Source organism: Dunckerocampus dactyliophorus, chromosome 2 (genome assembly GCF_027744805.1).
Source record: "Dunckerocampus dactyliophorus isolate RoL2022-P2 chromosome 2, RoL_Ddac_1.1, whole genome shotgun sequence".
In the NCBI taxonomy this organism is placed as follows: domain Eukaryota; kingdom Metazoa; phylum Chordata; class Actinopteri; order Syngnathiformes; family Syngnathidae; genus Dunckerocampus; species Dunckerocampus dactyliophorus.
The window spans coordinates 24,024,411-24,039,426 of record NC_072820.1 but is presented as its reverse complement, the minus strand read 5'-3'; the positions used below and the strand labels follow the sequence as shown (position 1 = coordinate 24,039,426).

Sequence of the window (15,016 nt, the reverse complement as noted above, 5' to 3'; positions counted from 1 at the left end):
AACAGTAGTGATAAAAATGATTTTATTTTGAAATTCCGTTTCTCGAAACATCCGTGTTGCTTTCGCAATGCGGAAGTCTCGTCATCGCATGCGGTAGTGGCAGTGATGGTTAACTACTTCAGCACATTTCGTACATTATTACACACATTATTTCTTGTACATTTATGTTTTTAGACTAAATTTAGGGACAGTCCGTCATGATGCTGGAAAAGAGTCGTGTGACGGTTGTGGCGGACATCTTATTCAGCAAAAGGCATTCATCTGAAGAAGGTATCCACTGCTGCTGCTCGAGAGTCTTTGTGGAGTGAGTACTTATTTTATATCGAATGTCGACGAATATATATATTTTAAAGTATTGTACTGTAGGAGTAGACGTTGGTGCTGGTGTTAAATGGCTTGTTTTTTGTTTTGCTTCCTCTTAGGGACCGAGAACTCTATCGCTCAGATAAAAGGCTGTTCTCCTTTCACCAAACAGAAACTGCAGGTCAAGGTAAGTTATTCGCTGTTTGTTTTATTTTATTAACTGTTCAAATAGTCTATCACGCTTCACTGGGTATTTTATAAATATAATAAATCGAAAGGTTGAGTCTCAACTGGCGCTACTATGAGTGCACAAGTGTATTACACTGATATAGCCTGTCCATTCTTGTGTATGTGATGAAGACGCTTGAATCTTCTTCCGCGACGAAGCGCCATAGCCATCTTGTTACGTGTCTTCCACAGCAGCAGAAGATGAGAGCGTATTCATCACACACACAAGAATGGACAGGCGACAGCGCGCAGGGATACGGCCGGAGACAAATATAATGGCAAGGTCTGATTTTTTTCGAGGCAGCATTTTTGTGATGCAAATGTATAACTGTTTTGAACACATATTGTTTTGAGAAGCCAAACTCTTTACTTAATTGGGGCTAGCAACTATGCCGAACTACGTTCCTCGTCACGGAAATCTTGTGGGACCAAGTTGGGGGGGGGGGGTGTAAGTCAACGTTGATGTACTACACTGCTGATGGGGATGTTGTACAACTTCATGTCAAAAAGTCCAAACTATCCCTTTATTGCACAAAATAATAATCAAACTTACTTATTTGTTCATATGACGCACACTAACCAATTAACAACGTCATGCTCTGTCTCCTTTCTGCTCTGTTATTGAGAGACACCAAGGTCAAAATCGTGGCCAGTGGTTAACCACTGCGTCGGCTATGGCATTGGCCACCATTAGGGGATGTTTGATAAAAAAACAAGATACAAACAATACAAACAATATAGAACATATTTAAGCAAAGTTGATAAATCCTGTCAGTGACCCTTTAACCACTGTATTGACCACGGCATTGGCCACCTCTAGGGGGCGCCTCAATCTTGCCACTCTATTGAGCACTGCATTAGCCACGACATTGGACACCACCAGGGGGCACTTCACATTTTAAATACAGTAGTACCGCATAACATAAACCTCCTTTTACATAAATTCCACTGAACATAAAGAATTTATATAAAGTTTTTGCATCGTATTACAGAAGAAATTTCATATAACATAAAGCGTCAAGTCAGTGCAAGTCTTTTTTTTTTCAATCAACTTTATTAATGCCTCAAGTCGGTGAAAGTTCAGACTCCTTCTGACGCATCACGCTCTCATTGGCTGATTATCGGGGCACCGCCTCCGTTCTCATCTCATTGGCTGATTATCGGGGCACCGCCTACGCTCTCATCTCAATGGCTGACTTATACAGCACGTATGTGAGTTTGTGTGAGAGACAGGCTTGTCCCTTCAAACTCCTTCCTCTTCGTAGTCCCCCTGAAACTAACTTAAACAATTAAGTTAAGTTACAAATTAAAATTTTGCACACAGCATTATCGTGTAGTGCGTGTGCGTTTGTCTGTGAGACCAGCTGACTCTTAGACTCTTTGAGTCGCGTTTCGACTCAGGCTAGTCATCTTCCTCCTTCCTGCCTCCACTTGCGCTCCTGATCAAGACATTTCGTGAACGGTAGGATTGTTTTTGTTTTTCAGTTTTATTCATGTACAGTAATCTTATTTATTACCTTATTTTAGATTGGAATGTTACTGTACTATGTTTATGCTAATGTTTTCTTATATTTTCCCACCATATTTGGTGGACTTAGAATATTTTGAAGTGCCAAAGAGGTGAGTTTGGGAAGATCTTGGAACGGATTAGGCTATTTACATGTATTTTACGCTTCATATAACATAAAAACCCTATAACATATAGGTTCTCGGAACGGATTATTTACGTTGTAGGGGCGTCTACTGTAGTTGCCAAAATAGTGACGGGCCACCTTTTTTTTTTTTACGCGTATTTACTTCATTGTATTACTTTACTTATGCTTTACCTATGCTTATACTTACGGCATTTTATTATTATCTTTATTCTGTGAATGTAATCGTTGTGTTTTTTTGTTTTTTTTTAAGTAGTATTGTTCTGGGCACTATTCAAACAGTTAGCCACGGCAGAAGCAGCCCATTGTTGTGGCCAATACCGTGGTTAACCACTGACCACGATTTGAGCTTGTCGCTGTTGCCTTTCTCCTTGCAGTGTGAGGCGTTTATGTGCACTCGTAATTGTGGGTGTGAGGCGTTTTTCATTTTTATTCAAGTACCCTCTGTGACAATTGGTGTACCCCTAGGTGTGCGTACCCCACTTTTGGAAACTAGGCAGCACAGTATACTTATGAAAGTGTACTGATGGAATTATTCCATTTGAGACACAACCAAAGAGTGCCTGAAAACTATGTTTGCATTTTACAAATGCTATACTATAATTCCTTTGTCCGCAGAACCAGACCAAGAAGAAGAGGATGTCTATGAGGAAGATGAGTTGTTAGATGAAGAGGCTCAGCTCATGGCTAGCATGGGTCTGCCTCTTGCCTTTGCCAGCTCCTCCAGCCAGCGTAAAGAGGTACTGTACAACTATATAACTGCTAACTGACAAGAGTACCACTTTACAGGTCCCATAATATTGACATGAAAGGCTGAACATAAAAGTGGTTGTCTAATTGCCATATTTTCTTCATGTGACAGGAGAAGCGATCCACCAAAAGGCCTGTTACATATCTGACTGAGTCTCTCCAAGACGAGGAGGAAGACTTACAGTTTACCAACAAAGGTAATAACATATGTTAAAATCATGCAAGGGTCAAATAGGGGCCGGAGCAATTAATTGGAGGATTATAGCCATGAGTGAATAATCTGTAATTGGCCAAAAGCTGGCCAATTTACGCTGATATTAACACATTTATGTAACACAAGGACGAGTATCACAGTGAATGGCCATGTATTGGTAAATTTGTCAAACGTAAATTCCACACAGTCTGCACAATTTGCTGCATCAATGTTGGGTGTGCTTTCACGGCAGAAACCTTTTTCCCTTATCTGCCTTACCTAAATACTGCTGTTACATGTATGGTGGGCATGTGAACACTGATTTACCTACTGTAAGTACACAAAATTATTTTTAATGTTATTGTTCGCACAGATATTACAGATGGTGTGGAAGAAGGACTGACGACAGCGAATGAAGTTTTGGAGAGCCAGACTGCTCATGATGCTGGCTGGCAGGCATACTGGGGTAAAATATACACACTTGCAGACACACTTGTACAATAAAATCCTACATAATATCACAATAGAATAAGCTGCCAATGTTTCCAACCATTGTCTTTTTCTTCTGTATGCCCTGCAGCTCAACAAGGGGAAAGTCTGTTGTGGAGCAGCTGGCTGGAGAAACATGCTGAGCACGACCTGCAGTCTTCAGAAGGTTCCCAAACTGTGACTGCTCCGTGGGACAACCCAGACACAAAGGCTGCCTGGGATCAACACGCTGCAAACACGTACTATTTCTACTGGGAGCAATACTCATACTGGGCAGCGCAAGGCTGGACAGCTGACCTGTCTTGTGAGAAGAACACCAGGGGAGAAGAAGCAGCGCCGGAGGAGATGGATGCAGTTCGAAGGAATGAGAAGATGAATGGAATGGAAGGGTTAAACCATCTCCTTGAACAGAACTGCTCTTTAGAGTCAACTGGGAACACATCAGCTGACTTGGAAACAAATATGGCTGACATTTCAGAACAACCCAAGTCTAAGGAGCCCTCTGATGCGGGGACCCGTGGCAAGAAATCCGATGTTCCCTCACAGCAGGATGCAACACAACATACAGGTAATAGCTGGAATTAAGTGTTTTTTTTTTACTCCATTCGTTCATGTGATTGCTTCAAAAATCTGTGTTCCTTGTCCGCAACACACTATTGTTTTGTCATATTTATACTTTATTTAAATGTCAAATATCCACATCCGCAATGTTGGGAGGAGTATAGAAGACAATTCATTATCAATTATCAAGTTTTTAAGATTATGTGGTAGAAAATACTCAAAGAAATGTGTTTTTCAATGAAGTTTGACAGTTCCTGTCACACAGCATCTGTTTTGTTAAATCTTTAATGCTCTGATGATTTATATGCACCGTAATTCAATTTACAGCAGAGGAGTCCAAACTTTTTCTACCGAGGGCCACATACTGAAAAATCAAATGATGCGGGGGACACTTTTACATGTTTAAACCATCCCATGTAGAAATGAAGACGTATGACGATGACGTAGTTTATATATATTTTTTTAAAAACAGCTTGCTGATCAGGTCAAGACTCTGCGGTCTATATGATATGATATGATATGATATGATACGATATTCTATTCTATTCTATTTTATTCTATTATTATTCTGTTATTATATTATATGACATATTATATCATTGTGCCTTTTGTGCTATTTTTACCTACCGGGCCGTGGGTCATTTGGTACCGGGCCGCACAGAAAGAAAAAATAATTTCCATTATTTTTTTTTATATTTTATTTTGAAAAGTGGCCGGATTTTCTCTGTTACATCCATCTCACCTGACGCTTGTCCATTGTGCATGTGCGAACTTTATCTCATGCCGCACAGATAGACTACTACTTTATTTTTACCATTTTTCTTTCACCTCATATTTGGTGTCAAATGCTGATACTATGTGAGAATGCATAAAGGTAAGTTTTGATGACTTATTGAGTGCTAATGTGCACATTTGTCTCAAGTGAATTCATGCTAGTGCACTGCCTTTTTACCATACACGTTTAACAGCGATGTAATAATCTTTCCGGAAAAACTTGGCTGGAACTTGAACTGGTGGATGGTGAGTCGGCATTCATTTTATACTTTTAATTTGTAGTTATTCATGTCTTAGTTTTACACAATACATAATAAATAAGATAAATTAGATTGCTATAATGTACGAACCAACCAACCCCCCACATTTTCCAAAATTCACAGTTTTATGTGACATTTTTCTCACGGTGGCATGGCTCAGGTCAGAGAGTTGGCATCTCTCAATCTGATGGCTGCTGGGTCGATCCTCAGTTGATTAATATCGTTGATGTCATATTCATATCAGTCATTCAGTATGTTTGACATGTTAGATTATGGGGTCGTGTACATTGACCACACCTTTGATTCAGATTCCCATCAGGCTGTTGGCAGCTTCAACAAACCCTTATCTTCAACAAATGGAATATCAAATGGTGAAGATGATGGTGATGATGATAAAAATCCCTCAAGAAGACTCGGCAAAGTAAAACGCAGGTGAGTTAATCATCTGTGATTTGCGGTTACTGTTTTTTTCTGTTTTTTTCCTCTCGAATAGCTTAAACACATACACCCACATAAAGCAAAACTTACCCAAATGTACACTACTAATTAGGGATGCCCCGATTCACATTTTTTTGGCTTTCGATTCCATCTGATTTTTTTTATAGTCTTGCTGATCCGATCTGGTTTCTTATATAATAAGCTATTATTACAAACATGAATTTGTGGAATTGAATATGATTATGAAAATAGCTTGTCAAAGCATTAAAAATAATGCAAGCAAAGTATTGCTGAATTAACTTTTTTGTTACAAAACATGACCAACAATATTGTTTGGCTTTTGTATCAAACATCTGTGAGGTCAGGTCCCTAATCCAATAAAAGATAAAATTGAAAAAAAAAATACATGTGCAAAATACTTTTAGGGTAGGACTAATCATTTGACATGGCAATAGATCAATTTGCAGTATGATTTACAATATGACTTTTTTTTGTTTTAAACAAACTTTCTTCAGCGCAATCTCAAAAGCGACTTGCAACAAATCTAGCAACTTTTTCTGACGTCGTTAGGGAGCTTTCTAATATGGTGAAAGCACGTATTGTTCTGCATTTTGTTGTTCTCACTGAGCAGCGGCAGGTGCAAATGACTTGCTATTTTATATATTAACCAGAAGAGTGTGCTACTCACGAACCACATCTGTCATGTTAATGCGAGCCATAGAATAAACACAGCATAATCTTGTTACTTGCCGTTCAATTGTGCTAATTTAAAAAAGTTCTGAATTGCCAACGTGTGATGGGAGAACTGAGGCGCTGGCCGAGATAAAATATTAAAAGTTATTTTATTTTGATGAAATGTTGGACAATTTTAAATTAACAAACCGAGAATCAAGTTTATTTGTAGTTCTAAACGTAATTAAGGTGTTTTTACTCACTTTTTTTCTCTCCTATGAGTTTATGCTTTTTTCCTACGGCGTTTTACAATACCATATGCAAATGATATGCAAATTAGACTATGACATCAACTAGCGACTCCTAGGACAGCCAGAACTTTTGTTCCTGAAAAGTTGGCAACAGCGAACGTGCCTCTCGTCCTTTTTCACTCAGAACCTGCACATCATCTGTGGGCCTTGTAAAAAGGTCCTTACATTAAAGCGATAAATACTCATCCAGCTTGAGTCACGGACACACACACACGCAAGCACGAGACGCTCTGCTAAATTAAGCTAACCGCTAGCTGCCATTCACACTCCGTAACAGAGGAATTTCCAAGGTTTTGAGATGAGATTCCGCCACGACACATCAGTTCGGGCACAGTGAGGGGGAACTGCCGCTGTCGCTACGGAGCCGAATACCCAACGTCCAACGTGAAACTAATTTCATCACATGTCTGCATGTTGCTTTTGCTTCCTCTTGCGGGTGGCGAGAGCAGAGTGGCAACCAGCTTTGAGGCGCATTACAGCGCCTACCACATTTGAGTGTGACCCAAAATTACGAACGTTCGGATCGGCCTAATCTTGTGGTGGAAACCGATATTATCCATCTCTAAGCCGCAGGGTTCAACGTTTAAGAAAAAAGTAGCGGCTTATACACTGGAATTTACGGTACCTGGAAATAAAAGCTGAGCTGTCAGTCTTGTTTCTCGTATTTGTCTTTGATGTGAAACCCAAATGTTTTCTCCAGTCTCTTACAAAAATAAAGGAATTGACCGCACAGTTCCAATACTTCTGGAGGGCACTATATAGAGCATTTATGAGACTTGTATCATGTATCTACAGTATGTGACTTCTTATCTTGTTTCCTGCAGTCATGAGCTTGATATGGAGGAGATCCCTCATCTATCATGTGATGAAGCATGGAAGAAACTTGGACTCAAACACAATCCACAATCACGGTGAGTCTGACTACATCCTGATGATTACATTGTGATATTTTTACGTGTATTTATTGCAGTCAATCACATTCCATCATCACCTAATTAATTTTCCTTGTGTCTCAGGTTTGACAGTGTGTTCAACTTTAAAGACATTTCAGGTCAGAAGCGTTGGTGCTCAAAGAGGACTGGCACCAACAAACACATCAGATTCACAGAGAATGAAGAGGTCACACAGCCACAGTGCAGCACCACCCTCCGTAAGGTACGTATGTGCACATGGACTCATCTGATCCCCTGATGACTTTCTAAGTTAACCTGCTTACAAAGATGTGAACAAATATGAAATAAGTACGTATTTGATCCCCGAGCAAAACGTGGCTTAGTACTTAGAAACGTTTTTGACAGCTCTTTGGTCTTGCCCATGGTGGTTGATTTCGCAGGTCCATAGCTTCCTTGCAAAGATTCAGAGTGAGACACAGTTGAGTCCACGTGATCCGGAGGAGATAAACGGAGGAAGCATACCACACTGTAAAGAGATGCCTCCATTTCCAGAAGATGATAAGAGTATGAAACAGAGGATTGGAAGTCAAAGCTCCATAGAAGAGGAAAGTCCTGCTCTGCTGGGCCCTGAGAAGGAGACGGGCGCTGAAACCTGTCTCCTCCCTCGTGTTGGGGAAGCAAGGAGGTTAGAGTGTGTGGAAATCCCAGACTTTCTCCTGCCTGACAGACCTGCAGCCAATGGTGGTGAGTACATTGTCCATTTCAATTTTAAACGTCTTACCTAAAGTTCATTTTATGGCCAAAGGCCATAATAGTATTTCGACACTTGGCCAAGTTGGCCATTACAGTATATACTGTAGTACTGGAAAGACCACTTCTGTGGAAAAATATGATTACGAATACAGGTACATGTACTGTTACATCCCTATTTGTTATACATTCACTTTTAAAGGGATAGTTCGGATTTTTTGACATGAAGTTGTATGGCATCTCCATCAACAGTGTAAGTCCAGCAACAGCGACCTACCCCACACTTGGTCTTCTAAGTCCAGTTCTGGTCGGATTTTGGTGATGAAGAACGTAGTCCCGCTTAGTTGTTGGGGACATTGAAGTAAAGAGTTTAGCGTCTCAAAACAACATGTGTTCAAAATACAATACATTTGCAACAAAAATGCCTTCTCAAAAGCTGTCGCTTGTGCATTCATGTGTATGTGATGAAGACACTTGCATCTTCTTCAGCTGTGGAACATGTGTAAACAAGATGTCCGCGGCACTCCGTCGCGGAAAAAGAGTGGCATTACCGTGAGTGTGTTCATCACATACACATGAATGAACAGGCGACAGTGCGCAGGTATACAGCGGAAGACAAATGTAACGCAGAGCGTTGTGAGGTCAGATTTTTTTGAGAAGGCATTTTTGTGATGTAAACGTACTACTGTACTACTCTTTTAAATGCATATTGTTTTGAGAAGCCAAACTCTTTACTTAAATGTCCCCATCAACTAAGCGGAACTATGTTCTTCATCAGCATCAGAACTGGACTTGGAAGTGGAGGGGTAAGTCGCTGTTGCTGGACTACATGGCTGATGGGGATGTCATACAGCTTCATGTCAAAAAATCAGAACTATCCCTTTAAGACCAGGCTTTAAAGGAGGAGGTCCACAACATGAATACAGTACAGGCATTTATCACTAGGCCTGCCACGATAATTGATAAATTGATTAATTACACGATAAAAAAAACGAAGTAGATAATTTTGCCAGCCTCAATAAATTGACATGTGCATGTACGCCTGTTTGTTTTCCTTGTCTCTCTGTACCACACAGGCTGGACGACAAGAGGGTTCACTCTACATGTGTCTGTGCACATTGGTTCTATCGTGGAATGAACGCAGAGAGTGAACCCTCCTGTCAGCCATTGTCCCAGTACGTGAAGGCCTGGCTACTAGTGAGTGTATACACAGACACAGTGCTAGCAGCAAGTTAGCAAGCAAACGCTAATATGAATGAAGGCACAAAAGTGATAGTTTCTAAGCCGAATGCCACAGCCCCAGTGTCGAGGCGCAGCAGAGCCTTCGTCCTGACAGTCAGCGTTTACTGAGGCATTTGATCTGCAAAGTAAATATAAAATGAAACAGCGCAAAATGGTGCACTCTCACAGACCCTGTCATTCGCTACATGCAAAATAAATGCAACCTTTCAATAGAGTTGAAAAGCCAACATTCTGGGAAATGTTAGAAATGTTTGCCAGACAGTATTTTGCCCGGGAGTAAGTACATGTTCATGTCACAAACAGCAATCCCTGATGCATATAACCGACCGAAAGACGACATGTTGGAGGACATCAAAAACATTGCATTTTACTCCGCCACTACAGATATGTGATCCAGCTGAAATGTGACGCCCTACATTAGTTTAACAATACACTACATAACTGCGTGCACGTGTGTGTGTGGTATTTATTGTAGTGTGTTTTTTTCTTAAGAGAGACAGGGTCTATTTTTTATTGTTTTGGGTAATGATTGTGATTTTTTTTTTAAGTGCAATTTTTGCTAAAAGCGACTGAGTTCGTTTTATTTTCATTGAGGTTTTTGAGGCTTTTTTTGTTTGTTTAATTTATTATGTTTGTTTAATTTATTTAAAATCTCTTGACATTCAAGTTTATTGCTTTTCATACAAGGTACTCATTCTTTTGCCATATAATTAATGACAAAATACTGTTAAACATGTTGTCAATAATATCAATTATTGACAATAATTTGTAGGACAGTTATCGTCCAGCAAAATTTGTTATCATGGCAGGCACGGTTAATTGGTTACAGACCCAACTGTGATAAGTGAATTTCTGCAAAGTAGGATTCCTTATATATAATGGAAAATTTTTGTAGCATAGAAAACCTGTTTACAACCTACTAAATACAGTTTTTAACATTATTAGAGCCCCCTAGACATGAAATAACACCCCTATAGTGACCTTTACCCTCCTGTTACTCATTACAGTCGACATAAAATAAAATAAGACATAATATAGACACACTAACACATCAGTGTTGCCAGGTCTGCTTAATATAAGCGATTATGGGCTTGTTTTTTTGTAAAGTGGCTTGCAATTCCTAACTTCCTTGGACTTCTTTGTTGTTTTGGCTTAGTTTTCAGAGAGCCGGTAGCTTGTTTCTCTGGTGAGCCATGGCAACACTGACACACATAGGCCTAGCCTATGGTTTGTTTCATTTGATATGCTTACTCTGCGCTTATATAGTATGCTTACTGTGTATATATACAGTACAGGCCAAAATTTTGGACAAACCTACTCATTCAATGTGTTTTATTTAATGACTAGATTCTCACTGAAGGCATCAAAACTATGAATGAACACATGGAATTATGTACTTAACAAAAAAGTGTGAATTAACTGTAAATATGTCTTATATTTTAGATTCCTGAAAGTAGCTCAAAGTAGCTTGTTTGATAGCGCTGCAAACCCTTGGTGTTCTCTCAATTATAATTTTTTTTTCAGAAGGCTTTATAGGCAGAATGTGTTTCCCATTATGTGCATTCTTAGCTCTGTCTTTTTAGCTGTTTGTATAGCTTTAGAACGCACGGAAAAGAGAGACATATGAGTCCATGTCTCACATACGGATTGTGGATGATGGGCAAAATTTTTTTTTAAAAGTGCAGTTTTCCTTTTAAGCTGGCCTTGGAAGGCGTCAGGGTTGGACTTTTTACTGATGATTTTGCTGGAGGTTTTGATAATATGATGTGAGCTGAAAGGTGTGTGTTGTGCATGTGAAAGATGCAAAGCGATCAAGGAAGAAGGGCAAGCAAGCCAGAAAGCAGCAGGTACCAGCAGACATGGCAGCAGATCCGGGCCTGGCCAAATACTGGGCTCAGCGCTACAGACTCTTCTCTCGCTTTGACGAGGGAATCAGACTGGACCGAGGTCAGTATGGATTGTATGGATGGTTTGTAAACAAGAAGGAAAGAAGCTCTGGTTCTCTTAAAGCTTGTATGTATGCATGCCTGCATCCAGAGGGCTGGTTCTCGGTGACACCAGAGAAGATTGCAGAGCACATCGCCCTCCGAGTGGACTGCAGCTTTTCCCGCACTCAGCTGGTCATTGATGCCTTCTGTGGCGTTGGAGGAAACGCCATCCAGTTTGCACTCACTGGGAAGAGAGGTAAAACGCTGCTGGAAGTCTGTATGTTTATAAAGATATTGATGATGTGGTGTGACATTAGGTGTACTGACAAACAATAGTTGTGACACCACAATTATTTTTAATACATTGATGAACTGACTAGTTCAGTTGCTGTGTGAGGATTTTAGTCTTCTTTGTAAGATGACATCGTGAGTCAGACTGTTATATTGAGTCATGACCTTTTGTGATTTCCAATGGGTTGACAAGCTAGTTGTGAGTTCACTTACAGCTCATGGTTTGCTCCTGCCAAAGATAGAGCTACCATTTCCTCACTGACTCGCGAGCAGCACAGTATTTAAACGATTAGTAGTAGTTCTGAAGTAAAGGAGATGTCATCAGATTAGAACATAGCCATGAATTAGCCGCACCACTGTATAATAAGATTTTTGATGATCATATTCTTGTTCAGTAGCCCAAAATTGACCATGGGTGATATGTTTTATCTCAGAAGCAGAAATCTTTTGAAAATGTGTAGACCAGTGTAATGTTTAAAACTGTTTTTAGGTCATAAACAGGTTTTCTATGCTCTAACTATGAAAATATTAAATTTATAAACAAGGAAATTCACTAATCACAGTCGGGTCTGGAACCAGTTAACTGTGATGAAGGAGTAATGACTGTAAATAAATATATGCATTTTTCAGACACCTTGTACAATATCTCCATAACAGACAGGAGAGAGAGAGAGAGAGAGAGAGAGAGTGGGTTTGTTCTTATATATCTCCTGTCCTGTGTCCCACCCTCAGTCCTTGCTATCGATATAGACCCGGTACGTCTGGACCTGGCGCGCCACAATGCTGCCGTTTACGGCGTCGGCCATCAAATTGAGTACCTGCAAGGAGACTTCCTCCAGCTAGCGCCTCGTCTGCGTGGTGACGTCGTCTTCCTGTCACCTCCATGGGGAGGTCCAGACTACCTGACTGCTGACGTCTTTGACCTCAAGACCATGATGGAGCCAGATGGATATCCTTTGACGCTTGTTTAGTGCTGCCTGGAAGCAAATGTTTCATATTTGTTACCCCATTGAAACAGTACAATTGTTAAAAGGCTTTAAAATTAGCTTTCATGGTAAAAATAAGCTTTCGGTACCAGACACACTGCCAATTTGGGAAATATACTGGGATAGTTACACGAAAAGCGATCCAAAATGTTTCCTTTACTGTTTGTCACTTAGGGACTTGATGAATTCAAGTCAAGCGCAAAGCTGCATAGGACACTTTTTAACACATTAAAGTGTCTCCATGGCTTCTTATGGGATTAAAAATAACCATTTGAATTTGCCAGTACAATTTCTTATTTAATACTTCATACACGCTAAACAATTTTCAAAGTACTATTGTATTTCATCCTTAACAGGAGAAACGTTTAAGATTTTCCATCTGGCCAAGCAAATAACAGACAGCATTGTGTACTTCCTGCCTCGCAACGCAGACATGGATCAGGTCAGAACATTCAACAATTGCATTATTCTCTTTACATTTGCTTCTTGAAAAAACATCCTAGCATACAGTTTAAGGTGGGTGATACTGCAAATTTTGATACCAAGTAAATACAAGGACAGTATTGCTGATACTGATATATATACTTGAAATATTTCAACATCATTCATTGAGTTTGGGAATTTGGCTTTCATTTGATGATTTTATAATCAGATTGAGACACAGGATAAAAACAGTCGCCCATGTTAGGGATTATCGTGCCTGTTGTGAGAACATTCAAATCTGTAATAAAAGCCTGTTGTTCCGGCGATCAAGTCTGGTGCTTATGTGTCTCACCCAACATTACAGTAACATTACTAACACGGTAATCTCTGTACTCATCTGTACTTTCATGCTGATACTATGCAAAACTGCATTATCCGTAACGGATACTCGTCTAAAGCGGTTCATCCCTAATAATGTCTTTATGAGCGAGGGTAGCAGGTAGCACCATTTTTTTTAAGTCAGCGTCAAATCTATCATAGTGGTCCAAATTTATCAGTACACATAAATTTACATATGGGAAACACTGACCTGTACTATATGCGTAAAACACGACACACGACATCCAAAATTCCTGACATAAGTCAGCATTTTGATGAACACTTGCATAGCGGTATGAACATGTTTTTTATTCTTGCATTGCATCATACTCGGAGAGAGAGACTAACAGTCTGCTGTGAAAATGTCAAAGATTTTGTTGAAGGACAAAACACAATTTTATTTGCTAATAAAATGTCTTCCTAGGTGGCTTCACTGGCAGGTCCAGGAGGGAAGGTGGAGGTGGAGCAGAACTTCCTCAACAACAAACTGAAGACCATCACTGCTTACTTTGGCAGCTTGATCAAGTCAGACGCCTGAAAACTGCAGGAAATGTTCACGAAATGAACATGCTCCTGTTTTACTCATGTTTTTCCTACTGGAGAACTTCATAAAGTCATCATAGTAACTTATTTTTTCTACTTCGTAAATTAGTGAAGGCTTGTCCTGTGCAAGTCAACACGCTTTTTAGCCATATATATTTTTTTACTTTTCAATGTCTTGTTGTATTCAGTAGTGCAATTTTTAATTATTATTAAAGCAGAATGTTTCTACCTCCATGTTTGACAGTAGGGACGGTGTCGTTGGGCTCATATTCACCATTTTGCTGCGTCCAAACACGTCCAGTCCACTTGATGCATGCAAGGAGCTCCATTTTGATATCATGTGACAACATCACAGAGAGTGATTGACTGTTACCTTCTATTTCTTAGATTTATCAATGATTGCATTAACAGTGCTCTCGTTCTCACTGTTGGCCATTCCAGTCTTGTACAGGTCTATAATCTTGAGGTCAGGTCTTTGGTCCTGCCCATCGTGGTGGTGAGGTTTGAATGGAAGAGTGTTTGTGTGACAGGTGTCTTTTTATCCACATGATTAAGAGTACTTCCTTAACGGGACGGGACTCACTGGTCAAATACTAATTTCACTCAGTCACATACAAATAAATGTTCTATCCCTTATTTGATGTTGCTTTTTAATATTCTGTCTGCCTCTGTTAAAATAAACATACCAAAAAGAATGTGCTGTTTTTGGAAGTGAGTTGAACTTACATAATCAGCTAATTATTTCCCACACTGTACACACACACGGTATACAATATACGACAATAACACGAACATGAAAAAAAAGTTCTAAAAGTGTGCAAATTGAAACAAGTCTGTTTTGACGCTCAATTAAATTACAAATAAATGGGAAATATTTATTGTCAAAAAACAGTTAGAATATGTAACTTGCATGTTTTGGGCCAAGTCAGAACGTCTAGAACCCCTATTATT

The 15,016-nt window shown here is 39.7% G+C and overlaps 1 protein-coding gene across 1 annotated transcript; it reads left to right on the top strand.

Moving 5' to 3' along the window:
* The first annotated feature begins 81 nt into the window (after positions 1–81).
* tgs1 (trimethylguanosine synthase 1) lies at positions 82–14,769 on the top strand. The gene is made up of 15 exons (XM_054769327.1): positions 82–304; positions 423–490; positions 2,802–2,923; positions 3,046–3,130; positions 3,500–3,592; positions 3,707–4,183; positions 5,519–5,642; positions 7,456–7,542; positions 7,648–7,786; positions 7,965–8,268; positions 11,317–11,463; positions 11,554–11,700; positions 12,468–12,684; positions 13,085–13,163; positions 13,947–14,769. The coding sequence occupies exons 1-15, from the start codon at positions 198–200 to the stop codon at positions 14,058–14,060; spliced, it is 2,310 nt and encodes a 769-aa protein (XP_054625302.1). The 5' UTR covers positions 82–197; the 3' UTR covers positions 14,061–14,769.
* Positions 14,770–15,016: the final 247 nt, after the last annotated feature.